The sequence below is a fragment of the Erpetoichthys calabaricus genome, chromosome 7 (genome assembly GCF_900747795.2).
Source record: "Erpetoichthys calabaricus chromosome 7, fErpCal1.3, whole genome shotgun sequence".
Taxonomy (NCBI): Eukaryota; Metazoa; Chordata; class Cladistia; order Polypteriformes; family Polypteridae; genus Erpetoichthys; species Erpetoichthys calabaricus.
In genome coordinates, this window is record NC_041400.2 from 71,112,825 (window position 1) to 71,135,913 (window position 23,089).

At 37.5% G+C, this 23,089-nt stretch overlaps 2 protein-coding genes across 6 annotated transcripts in view; one reads left to right on the forward strand and one right to left on the reverse strand.

Annotated features, from left to right (window-relative positions):
- Positions 1–23,089, forward strand: part of LOC127528849 (uncharacterized) — a 479,443-nt gene that overhangs the window by 232,422 nt on the left and 223,932 nt on the right. The gene's annotated exons all lie outside the window — the stretch shown is intronic.
- Positions 8,149–22,127, reverse strand: nudt2 (nudix (nucleoside diphosphate linked moiety X)-type motif 2). Of its 5 annotated transcripts, none has more exons than XM_028792937.2 (4): positions 22,004–22,124; positions 21,260–21,321; positions 19,738–19,873; positions 8,149–11,126 (listed from the first exon to the last, which is right to left on the reverse strand). In XM_028792937.2, the coding sequence occupies exons 3-4, from the start codon at positions 19,865–19,867 to the stop codon at positions 10,807–10,809; spliced, it is 450 nt and encodes a 149-aa protein (XP_028648770.1). In that variant the 5' UTR covers positions 19,868–19,873; positions 21,260–21,321; positions 22,004–22,124; the 3' UTR covers positions 8,149–10,806. The 5 variants fall into 5 exon arrangements, with proteins under 5 accessions (XP_028648770.1, XP_028648769.1, XP_028648772.1 ...); XM_028792936.2 differs by lacking the exon at positions 22,004–22,124 and adding an exon at positions 21,730–21,867; XM_028792939.2 differs by lacking the exon at positions 21,260–21,321 and having other exon boundaries at positions 22,004–22,127.

Here is a 23,089-nt window from a genome sequence, read left to right on the forward strand (position 1 = left end):
ATTAAGTTGAAAGTTTGCAAGAAATAGTTCACATGATAAGTAATATTTTGTAAATAAAATGTTGTTATAATGTTGTATATTCATTACATTTAATTTATTTACCCGTTTTGCCCTTTACAAAACAGGACAGTATTCACAAGTGCTAGATTAGATGACAGGTATTAAACAGGTATTAACTTGGCAATTTTTTTTAGTTTTACTTTGTTGCTTAAGGAAGGTACATATTTGATTGTAAACAAATGTATATTAAAAAGGGATTTCTCAGCAAATGTGTGCTGGAGTAATATTAAAATTAAAGTTAAAATTGAACATTTATACCAATAATGGCTGTATAATTTTTATAATAATGAATATAAATCTAAATGCCATCATCCAACAATATAAAAAAGAAATGAAGCATCACTGAATTTGTACATGTTCATCTTTAGTAACTACACAGAACAAAACTACTTATATATGATTATCTATTCATATTTTCATAACCTAATTTTTCAATTACAAGATCATGGAGCCCAGTAAAAGGCTAGCACAGTTCCCAAACTGAAAAGCAATCCTCGTCATTCATTAACCTACCATAGATATCTTTGGGATTGTAGGAGAACAGCAGAGCACCCAAAGGATGTGTAAACTGCACATAAGACAGTGAGTGCCCAGGCTGCATCTACAGTATGACCCTTGTGCATGCAGTGAGGTAGCAACCTCTAAACACTGCACCAATAAATACCATATATATAAAATATGAAATCACATGTTGAATAAAGTGGATAAATAATACACTATATAATATACAGCTACAAATCAGCTATATAAACAGAAATCTTTATTCTCTACTAGTGGTAAAAACACAAGAATTGAGTGATAGTAAGTTAGAAAAAAAAAAGGAAATATCTGGTGAAAGATGTGAGATATTTAAAACTGGAAATGAACAACATATTCTTTCAAACAACAATTGCAAGGGTGGCGGTAGCGGTTCAAGGTTTATATTTTATGCACAAGGTATTTTTGTACAAAGAAATACTTAAGCATGAAAATGATTACCCAGCACTGTAATAAATAAGAGTAATGCACTGGGGACCTTTACACTCAATTTAGTCTCTTGGACAAATAAAACTGACACTGAAGGTACGAATGCTCCTCTCACACAACAGATTTTTTTCTTGATGGTTTGTTTTACAGTGACCTCTTCTTACCACTCCCTCTGCCTTTAGATGCAGTGTGGAACTAGCAACTGCATGCAACACTAAAGAATCCTTTCTTGTTGTCAAGTATTTTTTTATGTCAAAATAAAAGTTGTCTCCAATAAACAGTCGGCATGGTAAGAAAAATAGATGGATAATGATTTAGTGTTTTTCAAGTACACTTCTTACTATTCATATATGACTAGAAATATACTTTAATCTTCCATCCATCCATTATCCAACCCGCTATATCCTAACTACACAGTCATGGGGGTCTGCTGGAGCCAATCCCAGCCAACATAGGGCGCAAGGCAGGAAACAAACCCTGGGCAGGGCGCCAGCCCACCGCAGTACTTTAATCATTTAAAATTTTAAAAAATGATCACAAAAAATTTAATATAATTAAAATGTTCAGAGACTTCTCAGGTAAAAAAGAAGTTTGAGGTAATGCAGTCATCCTTACTAATCATGGCACCAGAGAGTGGTGGCATTTTGGACGCTGATGAGCACATGCAAGTAAGAATTTCACTGTAATCTATATACATGACAATGTTCTCATTATAAATCTTTAAACTGGTTAACCAATATGTCAGATTTTCTGGATTACATATACCTTTATTTTTGTAATTTGTTTCATTTGTAATATATCAAGGTAGTATTAACCAAGCAGACGTATAACTCTCTTTGTGGAAACTTTAGGAAACACAGCATTACAAAACTTCAATTTACCCTTAATTTGATTTAAAATACAATATTCCCCCTGTTGAAATATCCATTCCTTCCCTTGTTTATAAAAGAAAGACATTAAATACTAAGCAGAAAGAAAGGTCTAACAGCTAAAATTAAGTAAACTTTATTTTTTGTAATTTAAGTCAGTATAGCAGGGTACTCTAAACAAATTTGAGCAGTGAGCAAGCAATATAACAAATAAAACTATTAAAATGAATATTGAGCCTGTGTGTTCTATCCAAGGTAATGTCAAAGGGGCCAGCCGGCAAAAGGTTGAGGGTCTTTTGAAATACCAAAGGCATCTGGAAACTTAATACAAGTAAATGTTCAGCAGAGTGGATATCCTGACCAAGAGACACTGGTAGCACCACATGTGGGTGAGGACTAATCCTGGATTGATTTTAGTGGCTAGTATTAAATACAAGTGATCTGCTTAAAAATGAGTAACAGAAAAATCCCCTTATTTTTTTCAGTTCTTCCAGTCTTCCTACACAAAACAGAGACAAAATTAATTCCATGTTCTTTAGCCTGGTATGGAGCAGGGGTATAGCCAGCCTTCTAGATGGGGATGGATCTTTTTTTCAAATAATTTGTCTTTTTTGTATTAGCTTACAGTTGCATTATTTTTCAATATGTGTTTCCTGGCCTAAGTGTTCTTCTTTAAGGTTTAAATAAATTGAAATACAAGACAGACCTATTGAAACAGTCGCATTTATTTTGTATTACATTTAGTGCATAGCTTTGTCTCTCATTCTAATTCTGAAAACAGTATCAACTTAGAGTTCATTTTAAAGCACAATGCAGCAATGATTTTGTTTATAACTAAACTATCTAAATTAATAAACACTGTAAATTATCTGTAAAACAGAACACAATGTTTAATAATACAAAAACATAATACTGTCATACTTTTTGACATCTACAGTAAAAAATTTTCCTTCAGTATTAATAAAGTTTCTATCTATGATAAGCAGCAGAAGCAAACACAAAAAAACACTATGGAGAAATATAAGTATTTAACAGTAAGTGGCATTTTTCAGCTCTGATCTCACCATGTGGTGTTTCAAAATTTCATCATGGTTGGCCAATAATACCATTAAAGACAGGAATTTCGCTGGGTTCAGATTCACTGTTGCCTCTAAGACTAATAAAATGGCAACCGCAATACAACACTGCTCTGTTTTCTTTGATATTCACCTCTAGTTTTCTGTCCAACATGAGCAAGACCAGACTGTTAGGTTTACAATAGACTGGACAAAATCTTTGACTCTTTTGGATGTAGCCTGAAGACAAGCTTTGCTTTCATGCTTGCCTATACCTCCAGACATTTTATGCCACTTAACACTTAGAGAATTGATTAAAACTCCCATGTCATATTAATACTCCCAAACACAAAAGGTACCATCAAGTTTTGTGCTGTATACCAACCAGGAACCATATTTTTCAAGTCAACTAAATTTAAACGCCTGGTTACATCCAATACGAACAACTGTTAGACAGATATACTTCTCTGATGGTTTGTCATGATTTCTCAGTAAATGGTATTTTTGACCATTGGCATACAGTATATTGCACTCTTTGGTAGATCTCTGTTAGCGATTTTTTAGTCCGGAGATAAAATCCTAAATCATTAACCATTTCCTCAGGTTCATTTGGTTTGGATAGCTGAAGTAATGCACGTCAATTGTCATTAGCAAAGTTACTTATAACAAATGATTTGATAAGTGCATACTGTATGCTGTTAAGTATGCAGCCATTCAACTGTAACATAAGTTTATTTCAGAACATCTTTTGAGCTAGAAGGACCTTGAGATGTCCCTGGTCGATGTTGAGATTCATCCGTGTCTGAAAATATGATTGCATGTCAAGCTTATATTTTACCTTAGTCACTATCCTATGAAATTCTCATTTATTCAATATTTAAAAATACAGATGTAACTGCAAATAATACCATGTAATCTATATTTGCTTGATTATTAAACTGTGTCGATAGTATTCATTACCTTGCAATCCAGGGGGGAGATTTATAACAATCTCCCTTTATCTATTCGAACAGCACCCATTTTACTTGCATTTAGGTGTCCTTTGAAAACATATCTTTTTATTAAATATTTTGGAAGTGATTAGTTTCTCTCCTACAAGGTAGTTACAATGAGTTTAGGATATTGATTTTAGTAATATTCTAGCTTAATGTATAATTATGTAGATGTTCTAATTACCTTGTGCTCGTTTTGTATCTTGTTCTCTTATGTTTTATGCTTGCACCTTATTTCTAGTATCTATCTTGGTTTGTAAGTTGCCTTGGATAAAGACATTAACTACATAAATAATAATAAAACTTGCACATGCACAAAAAGAGGTTCAAATTGCATACAGATTTATAAAAGAGAACTTGTCAGGAGACCTGGCATACATTTACAGTAACTCTGACCCATTTCAACATTTCAGAGAAACTGGGAAATGATGACAGCTTTGAACAAATAGAGAAATGCAGCCAAACCAGCTAAATAATGGCTCATCTGTATAATAATTTATATCAACTAGCCTTTATTATAATGTACATTGATGTGACAAGCATATTCAAATTGAAAAATGATGAATATGATGCATAGACTCTATTTTAGATCCATTTTACTTTAAGAGGGCCAATGCTATGTACTTGTATGAAAGATCATTTTTGTTTTTCCATCAGTTTATATACAGCCTATGTGTTGGTACTTCTCAGGACTAGAAATCAATGCACAGTGAAAATGCAAGCGTGAATCACTCTTCGAATAAAAAAGCACTAAAACTAGAGCTTAATGGTTTGGCACAACATGGCTTGTTTGGCGATACTTGAAAACTATGCAAATTATCATATACAAAGAGAACAGCCTTTATAGCAGCTGGTCAGATTTTTTTTTTTTGACTATGATCATGGCTGCCTTAAAAGCTGATGTAGGTTCCCAAGAGCCATTTGGTTTTTTTAACATAATCAGGGCAACTGACAGCACTCATAGCAAAATGGTTACCTAGTGAGAATGACGCTGCTATTGTTAACCATGTGTAGTGACTTTTACTTAACACAACGTTGTGATTCAGTGGCTTGAGTCAAGCCATGATTTATTTCGGATGAAGTAGCATTGGCAGATGATTTGCTCATGATGCTACTGTAAATGCTGGCTGGCTTGTTGATAAAGTAACTTGCTGAACCCATTTATTTAAAACCGTAAATGACTTTAATTCCTTAGCCTATAATAATACTCAACAGCAGAGAGGTATAATGTTATACTGTTATTAGTTTTCTTAGGAAAACTCTTGTAATGACAGTAGATTAAACATTTGGAATCTATATCATTGTAAATCAATAACTGTGTGGTGCAAATTGTGCAAAGAGGCATTACTTTCGTACTGTATGTTAAAACAATGGTATGAAATTATTAACACCAAAATTAACTCTAAGAACCATCAATTCAAGTTAAAGCAGTAGGGTTAGTTTGCAAAGTTTATAAGATGAATACTCTGTAACCCAGCTACAGGGGATGCACAAACCAGTGTGTTTCTTTGTGCCGGTCCCAAGCAGATATGATGGAGAGAAGGAAGGTTGATATATTATGTCTGCAAGAGACTAAATGGAAGGGGAGTAAGGCCAGGTGGATTGGAGGTGGATTCAAATTGTTCTATCATTGTGTGGATGGGAGGAGAAATGGAGTAGGGGTTATTCTGAAGGAACAGTATGTCAAGAGTGTTTTGGAGGTGAAAAAAGTGTCAGACAGAGTCAATGATTATGAAGCTGGAAATTGGAGGTGTGATGATGAATGTTGTTAGTGCATATGCCCTGCAAATTGGGTGTGCAATGGATGAGAAAGAAGATTTTTGGTGCTAGTTGGATGAAGTGATGAACAGTGTACCTAAGGGACAGAAAGTGGTGATTGGATCAGATTTCAATCGACATGTTGGTGAAGGGAACAGAGGAGATGAGGAGGTGATGGGTAGGTATGGTGTCAAGGAGAGGAATGAAGAATGGCAGAGAATAGTGGATTTTACCAAAAGGATGGACATGGCTGTGGTGAATACATATTTAATGAAGAGGGAGGAACACAGGGTGACGTACAAGAGTGGAGGAAGATGCACACAGGTAGATTACATCCTATGGAGAAGAGTCAATCTGAAGGAGACTGAAGACTGCAAAGTGGTGGCAGGGGAAAGTGTAGTTAAGCAGCATAGGGTGGTGGTCTGTAGGATGACGTTGGAGATCAAGAAGTGGAAGAGAGTGAGGGCAGAGCAGGACTGCAGTAAATACAGGGGAATAAAATTGATGACCACAGCATGAAGTTATGGGAAAGAGTAGTGGAAGCTAGGTTAACAAGGGAGGTGATGATTAATGAGCAGCAGTATGGTTTCATGCCAAAAAAGAGCACCACAGACGCGATGTTTGCTCTGAGGGTGTTGATGGAGAAGTATAGAGAAGGCCAGAAGGAGCTGCATCGTGTCTTTGTGGACCTGGAGAAATCATACGACAGGGTGCCTCGAGAGGAGTTATGGAGGAAGTCGGGAGTGGCAGAGAAGTATGTAAGAGTTGTACAGGATATGTATGAGGGAAGTGTGACCATTAGTGAGGTCTCCGGTAGGAGTGACGGATGCATTCAAAGTGGAAGTGGATCACATCAGGGATCGGCTCTGAGCCCATTCTTATTTGCAATGGTGATGGTCACGTTGACAGACGAGATTAGACAGGAGTCCCTGCGATCTGCAGCGATAGTAGGGAGCAGGTTGAGGAGACGCTGGAGAGGTGGAGATATGCTCTAAAGAGGAGAGGAATGAAGGTCAGTAGGAACAAGACAGAATACATGTGTGTAAATGTGAGGGAGGTCAGTGGAATGGTGAGGATGCAAGGAGTAGAGTTGACGAAGGTGGAGGAGTTTAAATACTTGCGATCAACAGTACAGAGTAATGGGGATTGTGGAAGAGAGGTGAAAGAGTGTCAGGAGTGATTTGTGACAGACAGATATCAGCAAGAGTGAAAGGGAAGGTCTACAGGACAGTAGTGAGGCCAGCTATGTTATATGGGTTGGACTAGCACCAGAAGACAGAGTTAAAGATGCTGAGATTTGCATTGGGTGTGACAAGGATTAGAAATGAGTATATTAGAGGGTCAGCTCAAGTTTTACCGTTGGGAGACAAAGTCAGAGTGTCGAGACTGCACTGGATTGGATTGGACATGTGCAGAGAAGAGATGCTGAGTATATTGGGAGGATGATGCTAAGGATAGAGGTGCAAGGCAAGAGAAAGAGAGGAAGGCCTAAGAGAAGGTTTATGGATGTGGTGAGAGAGGACATGCAGGTGATGGGTGTAAAAGAACAAGATGCAGAGGACAGAAAGATATGGAAGAAGGTGATCTGCTTTGGCGACCCTTAACGGGAGCAGCCAAAAGAAGAAGAAGGAGAAAAGATGATTACTCTGAAAATTTTCTTTATTCAATTTTAAAACCATTCATTCAGTTAATTTAGTGCATGCTGATGTTAAGGCAAGTCATAAAAAACTTACATTATCTTGCACGAGAAATTGACACAAGTAGCAAAGAAATCGGGATGCACAGGCTGCCCCAACCCAACACAGACAGGCACAGACAACAGTTCCATCCAATCAAGCTCATTACTGAGGGAAGGAACCCAGCCACTAAGCAGTCTCCAGGAACTAATACCCACAGACACAAGCAGGACGCAAAACACTCTCTCTTCTTCCCAGACTCTTGCAGTCTCCTTCTCCATCCCTCTTCCTTCTGACTCTGGCTCCCATATGAGGTGAGACTGCATTCTGCACCCTGGGAGTACTTCTTGTGTTGCATCCTTGTGACCCAGGAATACTTCTGGATAAGGCGGGAGCCATGTACACAAGGGCCCAACAATCCCTGTAGCAAACTCCAACTCCCAGCATGCCCTGAGGGAATTCATGGCAACCCTGGGGGGCTACCAACTAATAGTTCAGTGGGAGTAATGCCCTTCATAAGCCACCTCCCCTGTCCCTCCATTCGGGAGGCATCCTGGCCAGGGAAGAATGCCAGCCACATCTTACAAAGTGTTGACGTCAACAAAATAATTAAAATCAGTTTTACCCTGATAATATATTATTACATTATACATCTGCTTGTACCTGTGTTTCTTCAGCCAGGAATTAATTTCGTGGGAACAGGGTTGTTGACACACACACACACAAAAAAAAACCAAAAAAAAAAACCACACAAACATATAGAGCTTGGTCATATGGCCAAAACTGTTCATCACTGTTACCATAATATATTTTTCAATAGCATTTAATATTAATAATTATTATATTCATTGTATGATGCTCAAGTTTCAAGTTTAACAGTATTTTGAAATAAGAAGATACCAAAAGACTTATTATGCTGTGAACTACAACACAAGATAATATTCAATTCTGATAATAAGTACAATTAAAATAAGAAAAAAAATCGAGATTTTTGAAGACCTTTTGGCAATTGCTGTTAACAACTAACCACATTTATGAATTTAAACATGTAGAAAGACATTAATCTGATTTTAAGGCAGATCTTATCTTAGTCAACTACAAGCGGAACACAATAAAATCATTTTATATGTGAACAACGGAAGAACTACACCATATTAGCTTTGTATAATGACCAACAGGAAAATTTTTCATTTACAGATTTTTCACTAGAAATACTAATCTATTTGTCATTACCTCTGGCTTTGGAATGCTCTGTGCCAGGATGCAATGCTGCCACCTGTACTAAAGACACAATCCTAGGAGGAATCTGTAGCTGGTAATATGTTCATAAAAAATTATCCAAAATTTTGAAAAGGCTATCAAAATAATGTATATCATAAGTAAAATAAGTCATATGGCAGTAATTATCAGTGGTGTTGATCAGTGAAGAAGGCAGCTAATGTTTATTTGCTGTGATATGCTTAAGTTTTGGCTTGCAATAAGCAGTAAGCAATCAAACTCACTACTGTGTCATTGTAGAAGAACTAAACTGACGTTTCTGAAACGTTCAATCAAAAAATCTGCAATGTTAGTCTACATTAACATTTTTTAACAAGATATATCTTATTACTATTACAAATACTATGAATATTTTGTTCATAGTGCCAACTACAAATGTGTGTGTTCCTCTGCCCATTCTTGTCATCCATTACTAAATTCACATTTCTTTTGTAGCTAATGAACATTTTCACGTGTACTGCAAAACTAGTTTCTTATTGAGGTATTTTTTCTGTCTTTTCAATAAAATTAGGCTAGGAGCACCATGCAATTTCACATGTTCTAATCAATTGATTTATTTTTTTTACATTGCTAATTTCTTATTATTAAATTTATACTCCCTTTAATGTAATTTGAATGTATTGTATTTCATTAAGTTTTTTTTTTTAACTTATACACCTAAACGTTTTTAAAAGCTATAGCTAATCATATATATTTTCTACTATATGTAAATGCCACAATGGTAGATATAGTGGTCAGTTTACTGTGTTATTTATTATTGACAAAAGAACAAGGTCAGTGTAGCAACCATGAATCCTAACATCTACTTAATAAACACCACTATTTTAATTTTAAGATAGAAGATGAGTTAAGAATGTAAATCTTGATCGGTCTAGCAGCACAGAGAACTATGATGACATTAACATGTTTAACTGTTGTATTTTCTCTAACTGGTTGTTGTGTCTCAAAAGATATCACCCAAATGGTATGACAATTATAAAGATCCTAAAGGTCAGCAGATAATGACCTACATACACAAGGAAGAAGTGATGGATGATTTGTACAGTTAGCCTGGATGGTATGCTTTGCAGAGGTGTTGTACTTTAGAAATAATGGACTAAATCTGCTTCATCCTGAATTTAGTGTGTATATAAAGTGACCCTTTGTTTCTGTGTTTGTGATAGGCTCTCATTAAAGCCCTACAAAAAGCTTAGAAAATTTCTCTACAGAGTTCGAGAAGGTGTTTATGCATGGCCTAGTATATATTCGGAGGCATATAATTTGAAGCAAACAAGCCCTTTCTTTTTACTACGATTATTCTCTCTAACAGAACATCTTTTGGTTGTAGTGTATTAAAATAATGATATAAACTAATTATTAAGCACCTACTGTACATTTTAAATAAACTGAAATTTAAAGTATCTCTCTATTATAAAAGAAAATCCTGTGGGATGGAATGACTAGGAGACGATACGTGATCATCACGGAAGACAAATAAATGACCTGCAAGACGAAAGAGAATGGCCACGGAGCGTCTCGCGAGGATATAGAACATGAGATTCTTGCAAGACACGATGCGACGGCACCTCCTTTTATTCTTTTATATATACTGCAGTAGACATAATGCAGTTTTAACAGACCAATTTACTGTTCAGTGTGTTTACTAAATTTTGTTTTTCCTCAATTGTGCAGTTCAAGAATTTAAATGAAACATAATTTCTAATGTTAATTGTATGTATTTTGTTTTACAGGGTTACACAATTTATCCAGAATAATTATAAAAAAACCCCCCATTATTTTCAGTAATCACAATGCCGAGTATTTATTCTGCTTTACCTTCTGCAGACTCCATAAAATGTCATACAGCTTAACAATAAAATTTTATGATTTTTACCTCAAAAAAGAAGTTTAACAAAATTGTACATCAGAATAATGTGACTCCTTGCAAGCTGAACATTATATTAGGTTCTGAGACTTAATAGACAACACTTTAAAGTTATAAGCCATTTGACATTTCATATAAAATTATAATCAAAGTTCAGCAGCTAAATCAACCACATAATGCAAAATCCGTTTAAATATGATTGGCAAATAAAAATAAAGGATATGACAAGATCTTCTTAGATATGGCTATCTTTGGAACTTCCCACTCTGTGAGCTGGATGGTTGTACCTTAGTTTTGCTTTCTCCTAAGAAGAAAGCTGTGAGCCTCTTGTAAGGCTTCCTGCATATCCTGGTACCCTGATAACTGGCAGGCCTTCTCCAAGCCCAACCAGCGATAAGCTTGATGCTCCTTTGACAGGCATATTTCAATGTTGTTATCTCTCAACTCAGCCAGCCAGTACACAACAGTCTTGGGTTGATTTCGGACGTTATACTGCAGTTCCTTTTTGAATCCATCAATAATTTGAATATCCATGGATTTTAGTCCTGCTTCTTCTTCGGTTTCTCTGAGAGCAGTCTGTAGGTCTTCCTCTCCAGGATCTACATGCCCTGAGGACAAAAGATACATTAATATGCTCACTTTGAACTAATATTTTTAGTTGTGGATTATTTGGGGTTGTTCTGCAAAGTAAAGTTCTGGATTCAACAATATGGTGTTTTACCATGTATTATTTCTTTTTCACCCTCCATGGTTCAAAAGACTACAGTGGAGAACTCTGAAAGAACGATGAGCCAATGCCCCTGTAAAGGGTTGGGTATACCACACTACCTGCAGTATACTAAATGCTAAGGCTTCCGTTCAGGATCCCACATGAATAATTTGTTGTTTCTTGTGTGGGAGGTGTTACAGTAAAAGGAATTTGGTGACACTACACCCTCTCTGCTTAACATGAAACAAAAGAACTGGGTACAACTTGAAAGTACAACACGTAGTCCCGACAACCTTCATCTCCATTTTAAAGCACAAAGACATATGGTAACTTAAAGTAGACTAAGACTGTGAGAAAGTAACTTTAATTTGAAAAATACCAAACTTATTCTTTAAGCGATTTTTTTATGCCGTGGCTAAACTTATGGATACAAATAAGAATTAACAATGGCTAGGAGCTTAAATAAAAAAATTGTATTGCAGTGGATGGACATGGGCAAAAAGGGATTTAGCCTCTGTATTAATTATACTTTTTGATTCCTGGGGCCTCATGCATAATGCTGTGCATAGAATTCGCACTATAACATGACGTAAGCACAAAAGCGGAGATGTGCTTACGCACAAAAAAATCCAGATGCATAAATCTGTGCGAAAGCCAACTTCCATGTTCTTCCGCTCCATAAATCCCGTTCAGCGTGAAAAGTAATGCATGTGCACGCGCCTGCTGTCCCGCCCCAACTCCTCCCAGAATTATGCCTCTTTGAATATGCAAATCAATATAAATAGCGGAGGCACGGTGGCGCAGTGGGTAGCGCTGCTGCCTCGCAGTTGGGAGACCTGGGGACCTGGGTTCGCTTCCCGGGTCCTCCCTGTGTGGAGTTTGCATGTCCTCCCCGTGTCTGCGTGGGTTTCCTCCGGGCGCTCCGGTTTCCTCCCACAGTCCAAAGACATGCAGGTTAGGTGGATTGGTGATTCTAAATTGGCCCTAGTGTGTGCTTGGTGTGTGGGTGTGTGTCCTGCGGTGGGTTGGCACCCTGCCTGGGATTAGTTCCTGCCCTGTGTTGGGTGGGATTGGCTCCAGCAGACCCCCATGACCCAGTATTCGGATTCAGCGGGTTGGATAATGGATGGATGGATGGATATAAATATCCCTTAATATCAGCCTTCTGTGAAAAGACAATGGCAAAAGCATGAGGGAAAAATAGAAGGATTTCAGTAAATACCAAGTGGAGGCAAGGAAAAACGTACCATTTGTTGGTTTAAACAGTGGTATAAACAACAAAAGGAAGTTGATCGAGTGAAGCGTGTCGGAGAAACTCGAAAGCTCAAGTTCACAAAGTCGCACAGTGCCCGAAATAAAAATGTTGTCACATATCAAAGTCGCCGTCGAAAGGCGAGTCATAGCCCACAGTCTGAGTGTCATATGAAAGCTTATTAGGGTACAGAGAAAACAACAATAGGCACACAGTGGGGAAAAAAGCACGAAATGTCAACTTTAATCTCTAAATTTCCACTTTAATCACATAGTTTATTTTGTCATTAAAGTAGAACATCATAAAATTCATCTTAAAATCGTTTAATGTTTAGTTTCTCAAATCCCATCATAACTAAAGTAGCACGTTAAATGCTTTGTTTTGTATTTGATCTTCTATGTGCTCTATGTGTGTGAATCACTATGTGCTTCCGGGCTTTCTCTTCCTCCGACAGGACACAGAATCCATTACATTCATAATGTTACAGCTCTCTGAATAATTAAAATACTGAGATGTATACGGGAGATCATTTTCATGATGATAGGAGTCAAAGCTTATTATTAAACATGGGAACACGGTGGTGCAGGGATTGTTCATGTCTCACGCAAGATGCTTGCTGCGCCAAGCACGACCTTCGATGTAATACTTTATTGTAGCAGTACTGTCTCTTTCAAATGTACTAAGCCCCAATTCCTGTCCTTCCTTTTCTTTCTCCAAGTACCTAATCGCCACACAATCAGCTCAGTAACAGACGTTAAGCCACCTGTAAGCTTAGAACGCCGATTCTTCAAAACTTTTAAGAAACATTGAAATATCTTCGTAGTACGTGTTTAATTATTCTATCCATCTATCCTTCCAGCATACAGCGTGATGCAGGAACAATCCGTGAACAGAGCGCCAGCGCCTCGCTAGCGCTGCGGCACCGTGTCCTCACATGTTAAATTATTAACAATATAGATTATTTAAATTAAGTTTTATCTATATAATAAACATATTTTGCTGCATTTCATCTTAAAAATGATATCTTCATCAAATGTAAATATGCGCTTTATAAAGTGGCTCAGGTTGTGCAATATTATAACTATCGCAAGTTTACAGTGAGGTAATTGTACTTATAGGTACAAACAGTTCTACAAGGAGCACTTGATGGACTGACTGAGTGCATTTATAGTTCTTGGGATGAAACTGTTTCTGAACCGCAAGCTATACAGCAGCTTATCTGAAAGAAAGTTATGATTCCCCACTCAGATACAGTGATATAAATACTCCGAGTGGTGTAGTGAGAGTAATATGGAAAAAGATGATCCACTGTGGCAACCCCTAACGGGAGCAGCTAAAAGAAGAAGAAGAAGGTGCAGTGAGAGTAACAACATGTAATAAAAAAGGTTTTCTCTGTAACAGGAGAAGGGATGAAATAAAGGAGTAAGAGGGGGGGGATTGGTCGCTTCAGTGCAAAACCAGCTACAAAGATTGGAATGTTTGGGATGATAGCGAAAGAATGTGCAAAAACTTGCTTCTCATAAAGAGTTTCAGAATGTTATGGGAATACAGTCAAGGCCATGTACTTGTTTTTCACTTCGAGGGGCTTCATTGCAAGCAACGCTTGTTATTGTGTGTCTTCTGATACTAGGCACCATCTCAGTGAGGGCCAAGTAGAAGAAAAACAATACTGCGTCCCGTGGAAGGGTGTGTGCTGAAACTGATCACTTCTGTATACACTGCTTACACGTAAGCCATTTTGGGTAAGGACACTCAATTAGTATATAAGGGAAGGTTCCGCCCTCAGTTTCTTCGGAAGCTCAACCGTGGGGAACGTGCACACCGCCCGGTATTGGACCAGGCTCACGAGTTGATCCTCTGACGAGACTGACACGCGGGCTCCCTCAGTCTACTGGTCTAGGATGATGGCTCTGGGTCTTTTGATATTACTGTAAGTATAGTATAATTCACATATCTGTATTACTGTAAGTTAATAGTATAAATCATATATCTTTATATATATTACTGTAAGTCAATAGTACAATTCCTATATCTGCATGTATATTGCTATTATATTGTATGTAACTGATATTATATTTGAACAAGTAAACAACTGAAGTATTGGACCTTTCCTCTCTGATTCTTGCCTGCTTATTTTCTGTTAAAACCTTTGAACCATTTTCCCAAACTAAAACATTTTGGCGTAGTCGGTTGCAGGATTTTGGGGAATCTGGTAAAATATTGAACTATTAAGTGAGGCAAAGGAAATCAGAGATGTTTAAGAAAAAGGATAAAAACCCTGCCGCAGCTCCTTTACCTCTCCCTGGCTGGGAAGAAACAGTATGGGAAGACTGCGCCAGAGAATTGAGATGTGGGGGGGGATTAGCACAATATTGGCAGAGCTTGGATCCCCCAACACCAGTGAATGTGCTAGCCGCGCTTAAGAAATGTCAGGTGTCTGCAAAGGAACCCATAATGGGCTTGCAGACGCGAGGGTGGGTTTTGCTAACTGCGGTTAAAAATCTGGATAGTCTGATAGACGAAAAAGAAAGGGAGATTAAGAAAATGCAAATGGACTTGGCGGATGCGTTAGGGTGGGCCTCAATGGCCGAATCCCAGGTAGCTGTATTATTGCCGCGGGTACAGAGAGCCGAGGGGATGTCGGAAAAGGCAGCCTTTTGCATAGCCAAGGTGAATGCGAAAAAGAAGCGCAGACCGGATGTTGCGAAGATCAAAGCGTATGTAGCCGCAGTTAACGTCCATGAGTGGGATCCTGAAAAATGGGACGGTAACATTTGGGATGATGATTATGAGGATGATGACGGACCCGATGCAGGGTCAGTAATTAACCCTCTGCCTCTACAGGCTAAACCCGTGATGCGTCGCAGACTTTTTACTGATGCACAGGGTAATGTTAAGATAAGGAGAAAAACCAGCGCAAGAGTAAACACAAGAAAGGAGGAAAGAAAGCCAAGGGCAAAGAAAAAGGGAAAAATAAAGGAAGGACTTTATATCCCGTTGAAGAATTAGAACATGCAGCACAAAATTGTTAAGGGTAAAGCTAAAGTGTAAGTTAAAATTTTTTTTTTTTTTTAGAATTAACACAATGTAAATAGGTAGTATCGTAATCATAAATTCTGTTTCAGGAGGAGGAGAGGAGTGGGTGCAACATGCTGTGTTCTTGTTTTACAGAATTGGGGGTGTTCTGAATGAAGTAGGAGCCACCACATTAGGAGGCGAGGCAACGGAGACGACTCAGGTCCGATGGAGGTGGAACACTTCCACTAAATCTAGACGGCAGGAGAACACGACGTGTCCGGAGAATCAGTCTTGCAATGTCCTCACCATTACGACTGGTGACGGGTGCACCATCTACTCCTCGAACTTGAAGGTGCCGGGGGTAAAACCACAGAAGTATCTGATTGAGTGCTCTGAAAACTTAAATATTACCTGGACGTCGAAAGTAACTTGGTGTATGGGGCCCTGGAACGGCTCCAAGGTACAGTGCGAGGTCAATGCAACATCAGGCGAATACACCTCTAATAAGACTGGGCCCATTGGCTGGATCAATGCAACTGAAATTATTAACAGGACTATACCAATGCTTGCCATAGCCGTGTGGGCCAGAACCCCCATAACGAGACAGTCACATGTAGAACCAATAATTGACACATGTAAACTTGTTTCTATGACAGCAAAAAGGACTAAGGTTACATGGCAAGTGACATTTCCACTGTTGCCACAGTGTAAGCGTGCTAAACGGGCATGGTATGACACTTTCTTAGGAGGGGTTGGCACCACCCTAGGAACTTTAAACACCATAGATAATGAAATAACTGCAAACAAGCTTGAGAATGTGGGACGACATACTCACAAAGTGGCAGACCAAATGGCTAGGTGGTTACCTCAGTCCATGGTCTCTCATCAGCAAACAGTAAACTGGGAACAACGCGCTTCAGATTGGATAATCATGGCTAGCAATGACATTCGATGGCTAAATGTCTCAAGTTTCATGAACTGGACTGTATGCACTTTTAACATATTACAAGCACAGATACAGAAAAATAACATGCAAATGGCTTTAAGGACTAATAATATGCAAATATGGCAAGATATTATTATTATTGCTTTAATGACTATATTTAATTGCTATGTGTTTTGTGTTTTTAAAACGAATTAATAACAGAGCACGACAGACAAGGTTGCTGATTTTGCGCTGAGCGAGGGACCGATTGTAATAAAAAAGGTTTTCTCTGTAACAGGAGAAGGGATGAAATAAAGGAGTAAGAGGGGGGGATTGGTCGCTTCAGTGCAAAACCAGCTACAAAGATTGGAATGTTTGGGATGATAGCGAAAGAATGTGCAAAAACTTGCTTCTCATAAAGAGTTTCAGAATGTTATGGGAATACAGTCAAGGCCATGTACTTGTTTTTCACTTCGAGGGGCTTCATTGCAAGCAACGCTTGTTATTGTGTGTCTTCTGATACTAGGCACCATCTCAGTGAGGGCCAAGTAGAAGAAAAACAATACTGCGTCCCGTGGAAGGGTGTGTGCTGAAACTGATCACTTCTGTATACACTGCTTACACGTAAGCCATTTTGGGTAAGGACACTCAATTAGTATATAAGGGAAGGTTCCGCCCTCAGTTTCTTCGGAAGCTCAACCGTGGGGAACGTGCACACCGCCCGGTATTGGACCAGGCTCACGAGTTGATCCTCTGACGAGACTGACACGCGGGCTCCCTCAGTCTACTGGTCTAGGATGATGGCTCTGGGTCTTTTGATATTACTGTAAGTATAGTATAATTCACATATCTGTATTACTGTAAGTTAATAGTATAAATCATATATCTTTATATATATTACTGTAAGTCAATAGTACAATTCCTATATCTGCATGTATATTGCTATTATATTGTATGTAACTGATATTATATTTGAACAAGTAAACAACTGAAGTATTGGACCTTTCCTCTCTGATTCTTGCCTGCTTATTTTCTGTTAAAACCTTTGAACCATTTTCCCAAACTAAAACACAACACTAAAGCAGCTATTGTATTATAGAATAATTTGACCATTCTGTGGACCATTATATTGTTACAGGTTAATTACAATCAGATGCATTAAACTAATAAACAATATGCGGTTAATTTCAGTGTATTTATAAAGCCGCATCAGGGATGTGGATCTAAAAAAGAAAGGGTAACCACACAGGAACAGTAGCACTGCTTTGACGCTGGGTGCTGCCAGTCTGCAAAACCAAGCGCAGAATTTGCGTACTCCAGGTATGAGCTACTGTGGAAATGTGCGTGGCTTTATGCCAAGTTTAAGTTTTACAGTGGTGTGAAAAACTATTTGCCCCCTTCCTGATTTCTTATTCTTTTGCATGTTTGTCACACAAAATGTTTCTGATCATCAAACACATTTAACCATTAGTCAAATATAACACAAGTAAACACAAAATGCAGTTTTTAAATGATGGTGTTTATTATTTAGGGAGAAAAAAAATCCAAACCTACATGGCCCTGTGTGAAAAAGTAATTGCCCCCTTGTTAAAAAATAACCTAACTGTGGTGTATCACACCTGAGTTCAATTTCCGTAGCCACCCCCAGGCCTGATTACTGCCACACCTGTTTCAATCAAGAAATCACTTAAATAGGAGCTGCCTGACACAGAGAAGTAGACCAAAAGCACCTCAAAAGCTAGACATCATGCCAAGATCCAAAGAAATTCAGGAACAAATGAGAACAGAAGTAATTGAGATCTATCAGTCTGGTAAAGGTTATAAAGCCATTTCTAAAGCTTTGGGACTCCAGCGAACCACAGTGAGAGCCATTATCCACAAATGGCAAAAACATGGAACAGTGGTGAACCTTCCCAGGAGTGGCCGGCCGACCAAAATTACCCCAAGAGCGCAGAGACGACTCATCCGAGAGGTCACAAAAGACCCCAGGACAACGTCTAAAGAACTGCAGGCGTCACTTGCCTCAATTAAGGTCAGTGTTCACGACTCCACCATAAGAAAGAGACTGGGCAAAAACGGCCTGCATGGCAGATTTCCAAGACGCAAACCACTGTTAAGCAAAAAGAACATTAGGGCTCGTCTCAATTTTGCTAAGAAACATCTCAATGATTGCCAAGACTTTTGGGAAAATACCTTGTGGACTGATGAGACAAAAGTTGAACTTTTTGGAAGGCAAATGTCCCGTTACATCTGGCGTAAAAGGAACACAGCATTTCAGAAAAAGAACATCATACCAACAGTAAAATATGGTGGTGGTAGTGTGATGGTCTGGGGTTGTTTTGCTGCTTCAGGACCTGGAAGGCTTGCTGTGATAGATGGAACCATGAATTCTACTGTCTACCAAAAAATCCTGAAGGAGAATGTCCGGCCATCTGTTCGTCAACTCAAGCTGAAGCGATCTTGGGTGCTGCAACAGGACAATGACCCAAAACACACCAGCAAATCCACCTCTGAATGGCTGAAGAAAAACAAAATGAAGACTTTGGAGTGGCCTAGTCAAAGTCCTGACCTGAATCCAATTGAGATGCTATGGCATGACCTTAAAAAGGCGGTTCATGCTAGAAAACCCTCAAATAAAGCTGAATTACAACAATTTTGCAAAGATGAGTGGGCCAAAATTCCTCCAGAGCGCTGTGAAAGACTCATTGCAAGTTATCGCAAACGCTTGATTGCAGTTATTGCTGCTAAGGGTGGCCCAACCAGTTATTAGGTTCAGGGGGCAATTACTTTTTCACACAGGGCCATGTAGGTTTGGATTTTTTTTTCTCCCTAAATAATAAAAACCACCATTTACAAACTGCATTTTGTGTTTACTTGTGTTATATTTGACTAATGGTTAAATGTGTTTGATGATCAGAAACATTTTGTGTGACAAACATGCAAAAGAATAAGAAATCAGGAAGGGGGCAAATAGTTTTTCACACCACTGTATATATCGCGATTTGAACGTGGAAATGTTCTTACGCAACATTTTTGTGCATATGCACCATTTATACATGAGGCCCCTGGTCTCTTGGTTTATAACAATTTGAACAAATGCATTTTTTCTTACTAACAAAAATTAAATTTATAATAGAAAAAAAAAATATTTTGCCTTCATGGTATTCAAATGCAAAAATTTTATACTGTGCAAATATAATATTCACAAACTGTGTGTTGCCACTTCAGCTTTCTATTGATAAGGTAGTTATCTATTTATTTTCAATGTAACATAACAGGACCGGAGGATCTGAAATACTTATGGCTGATGTTAACCTTTTGGGGGTGTCCAGTGATGATGACCATATGATGTCTGAAGAAGTAAAAACTGAATATTTTCTTCTGGCTTTGATGGTGCTTGACAAAGTCTTCGGTAAATGATAAGCCCACAAGCTCTTAATGCCATATTGATCTATTCAAAGAAAAATAAAGATTAGAAAAATAACATTTTAACTTTTAACTACTGCTAAAGATTAATGTGACAAAATGGCAACAATATGTACAGATACGGTTTATATTTAATTGTCTAATTCCCTAAAGCAATATATTCTTCTACAGTCCAAATACAAAACGTTTAAAGCAAAATGGGAAAAGTCTGCCTCTAGATTAAGCTTTTTTTTTTTTATTAAAAATATTATACATCAAATTTAAATTCGTGGTCACAGGTACATTCTGACCCTTACATGTCTCCCAATGATTAGTGACTGTATTATAATAGAAAGGCAGAGTCTTAAATGGATTATAACAGAAAACGGAAATTACTCAAAACTCAGTACATCCGGTATGGACTATTCTGGCCAGAGTTGCTTCTTTCCTCATGTCCCCTTAAATAGGTTTTGGTTCTTGGTGAGCCAGTACTGGAAGTAAACAGCCCTCATGATTACAAAGCTTTTTATTATGCTAGTCAATGACGTTAATAAAAATGTTATCATTGACTTTTCTTATTTTACATAGATTTGTCCAAAAGTGTAAAATACATACTGTATATCCATTCCTCAATTATTCTCTCAGTTGTTAAAAATTTTCCTAATTTTAGGTCCTAAAGTGTAAAATACATATATCCATTCCTCAATTATTCTCTCAGTTGTTAAAAATTTTCCTAATTTTAGGTTTCTATTTAAAGCATCCAGTTCACATTGAGAAAGGATGCAAACAATAGATAACCTGTAACTGTAACAGTATTTGAGTAATTTAATATTGTGTATACTTGACTCAGGCGCCGCAGAGAGTGGCAGCCTTTTCAGCAGCAGCTCCGTGTATATTTATCAAATAGCTGTCACGTCAAATCTCAAAACAAATAAAGCAAATGTGTTAAAAATAAAATAATGAGGTCACTTAGGCTCCAAAAGCAGTAAGTGTTTTCCAATTAAAAATATAAAACTCAGATCTATATCATCTTTTTGTAAATAAAAACAGGGTAAAATTGTTTTAAAATGTTACTTTTGTTCAGAATTAGGAGTGATGTAGTAGTTACTTAGAACAGCCCAATTGTTCGTATTTCTTTATTATGAGTAATGAATTAAAAGAGAGCACCAATTACTACTAAAATTACTGAGTAGATCGTTTCTACTCAAACTATGTGACTCTTCAATTCCACCCGGGGGGGGGGGGGTGTGTGTGTGTGTGTGTGTGTGTAAACGTTAACATTATTCAAAGTTTTTGTCTGTTTTTACCTGAATTTTTATTACTCTTTAATTTAATATTGTTTTTTGTATCAGTATGCTGCGTCTGCTGGAGTATGTGAATTTCCCCTTGGGATTAATAATCTATCTAAAAATTATAATGTGCTAATTATTACTGGGACTGATTGCCTTTCTCGCGTCTGTCAATTCCAGGGTAGGTGGAGTTCTCGCAACTGCTCTGAAATAGACCGAATGGAGGTCAGAATTGCACATCTTCATTCTCGTATTCTAAACCAGTTAAGCTAAATGTAGATTCGTAAGTCAGACTCAGGAACAAGAGTCTTTCCAATTACATTTGCACGCATACACTATACAATTATCATAATGTGTTAAATTCTGTATATAAAATCAAGTCTTATCACTCGCACCTTCATTTAAAGGAGGTTTAAACTGATACAGCGCTAATACACTGACAAGTAAACAAAATGGTGATCATAAATTCTTAAACTGCTTAACGAATGTGGGCATAAGTTTGAGTTTACTATCTCTAAACAAGTCCGATACCAAACTAAGGGTCAGCTCCTCACTATTAATGCCGATGAAATACACGTAAAAACACTGTTAAAATTGAAGTCGGTACACTTACAGACAACTGGACTTTTACGTCAGTTTATAAAAAACGATATCAAATATGAAGCCAGTTTACAAAATTTAAAACACTATGTGTTAGTGTTTTGAAATAAATACAAAAAAATTATTCCTACCAGATTGTCTCACAATTCAGAATGCTTTCTTTTCAAAATAAACATACCGCTTTGCCAACTTCCGGTCGGCATTTGTATCAAGACAGTTAAAGTTTGAACTTTTATCCAGATGTATTTACACTATCAGCGGATTATTTTACAGCGTTTTAAACTTACCGAGGTAGCAAGTCAGATGTTAATAAACAATGATTACAGTACACAGTCAAAACTGTATTCAGTTATACTTGGGCCTTTATTTTGATATCTATGCGCAGCTGTAGGAAGGAAGGCAACGAGATGATCCGGGTCAAACCATTCAGCTTTATGGGTAGAGTTTGGTACTTCACCTGTGATGCATTTGTTGGTTGTAGATGCGTAGTTAGAATCGAGGTACAAGGATTCTAACAAGGTAACAAGGTGAATTACGTTTTAGATAAACCTCAAGAAGTTGCACCGTAAAAGGTCTTCTAGTGAAAGAAATGCTTGCGGTGATGCGCCAATAACACGTTAGTTATAAATAAATTGTTACCTTTCTAGGACTGAAAATTTAAGTGGTGCTTCGAAACGCAAAGAGTTGGACTTTATGTTTATTTTAAATAATGTCTTTATTTGGAAGAAAATAATTCTACCCTGGATATATTATGCGTGTCAGTTTCCACAAATGACTTAATACGTGTATGGGTTGCGCAGGAATAGTCGTGAATTCACATCAACAGTGGTGAGAATTCCAAGGTACTTTCTATATAATGCAGCTAAAAGTAGAGACATGATAAGGATATGCTACTGCACTTGCCAAACAATCACACGGAGACCCTTTGAATAGATTTATTTGGAAAGTTACCACAGTGAATAAATATAGGAAGTAATGTGTGCATATGTTGAGAGTATCGGATTAAGTATTTTACAGAGTAAAATCCTTGTGTAGCTAGTAAGAATGGTTCATTTCAGCAATACACAGCTGGGGTAGTCGGATATGGTCCTGGATGGCAACAGTAGCTCAAGGTTTTTGTTGCACTTTTTTTTTCTTTACTTCTTTAATAAGAAGTTCTTTCAACAACAAATATTTTATTTAATTTAAATGGGTCGCATCTGTCCTCATCCTGCCATATCTAATATTAATATGTTATCAAATGTTTTTTAAAGTTTAGTCATTGATGCCTATACTAAAAGGCATTCACTTGTATCTTTGAATCTGATAACTTATCACGCATGTTTTATAGTGTTGGTTGAAATTAAAAAATATCAGATGTTTTTGTGAAGAAA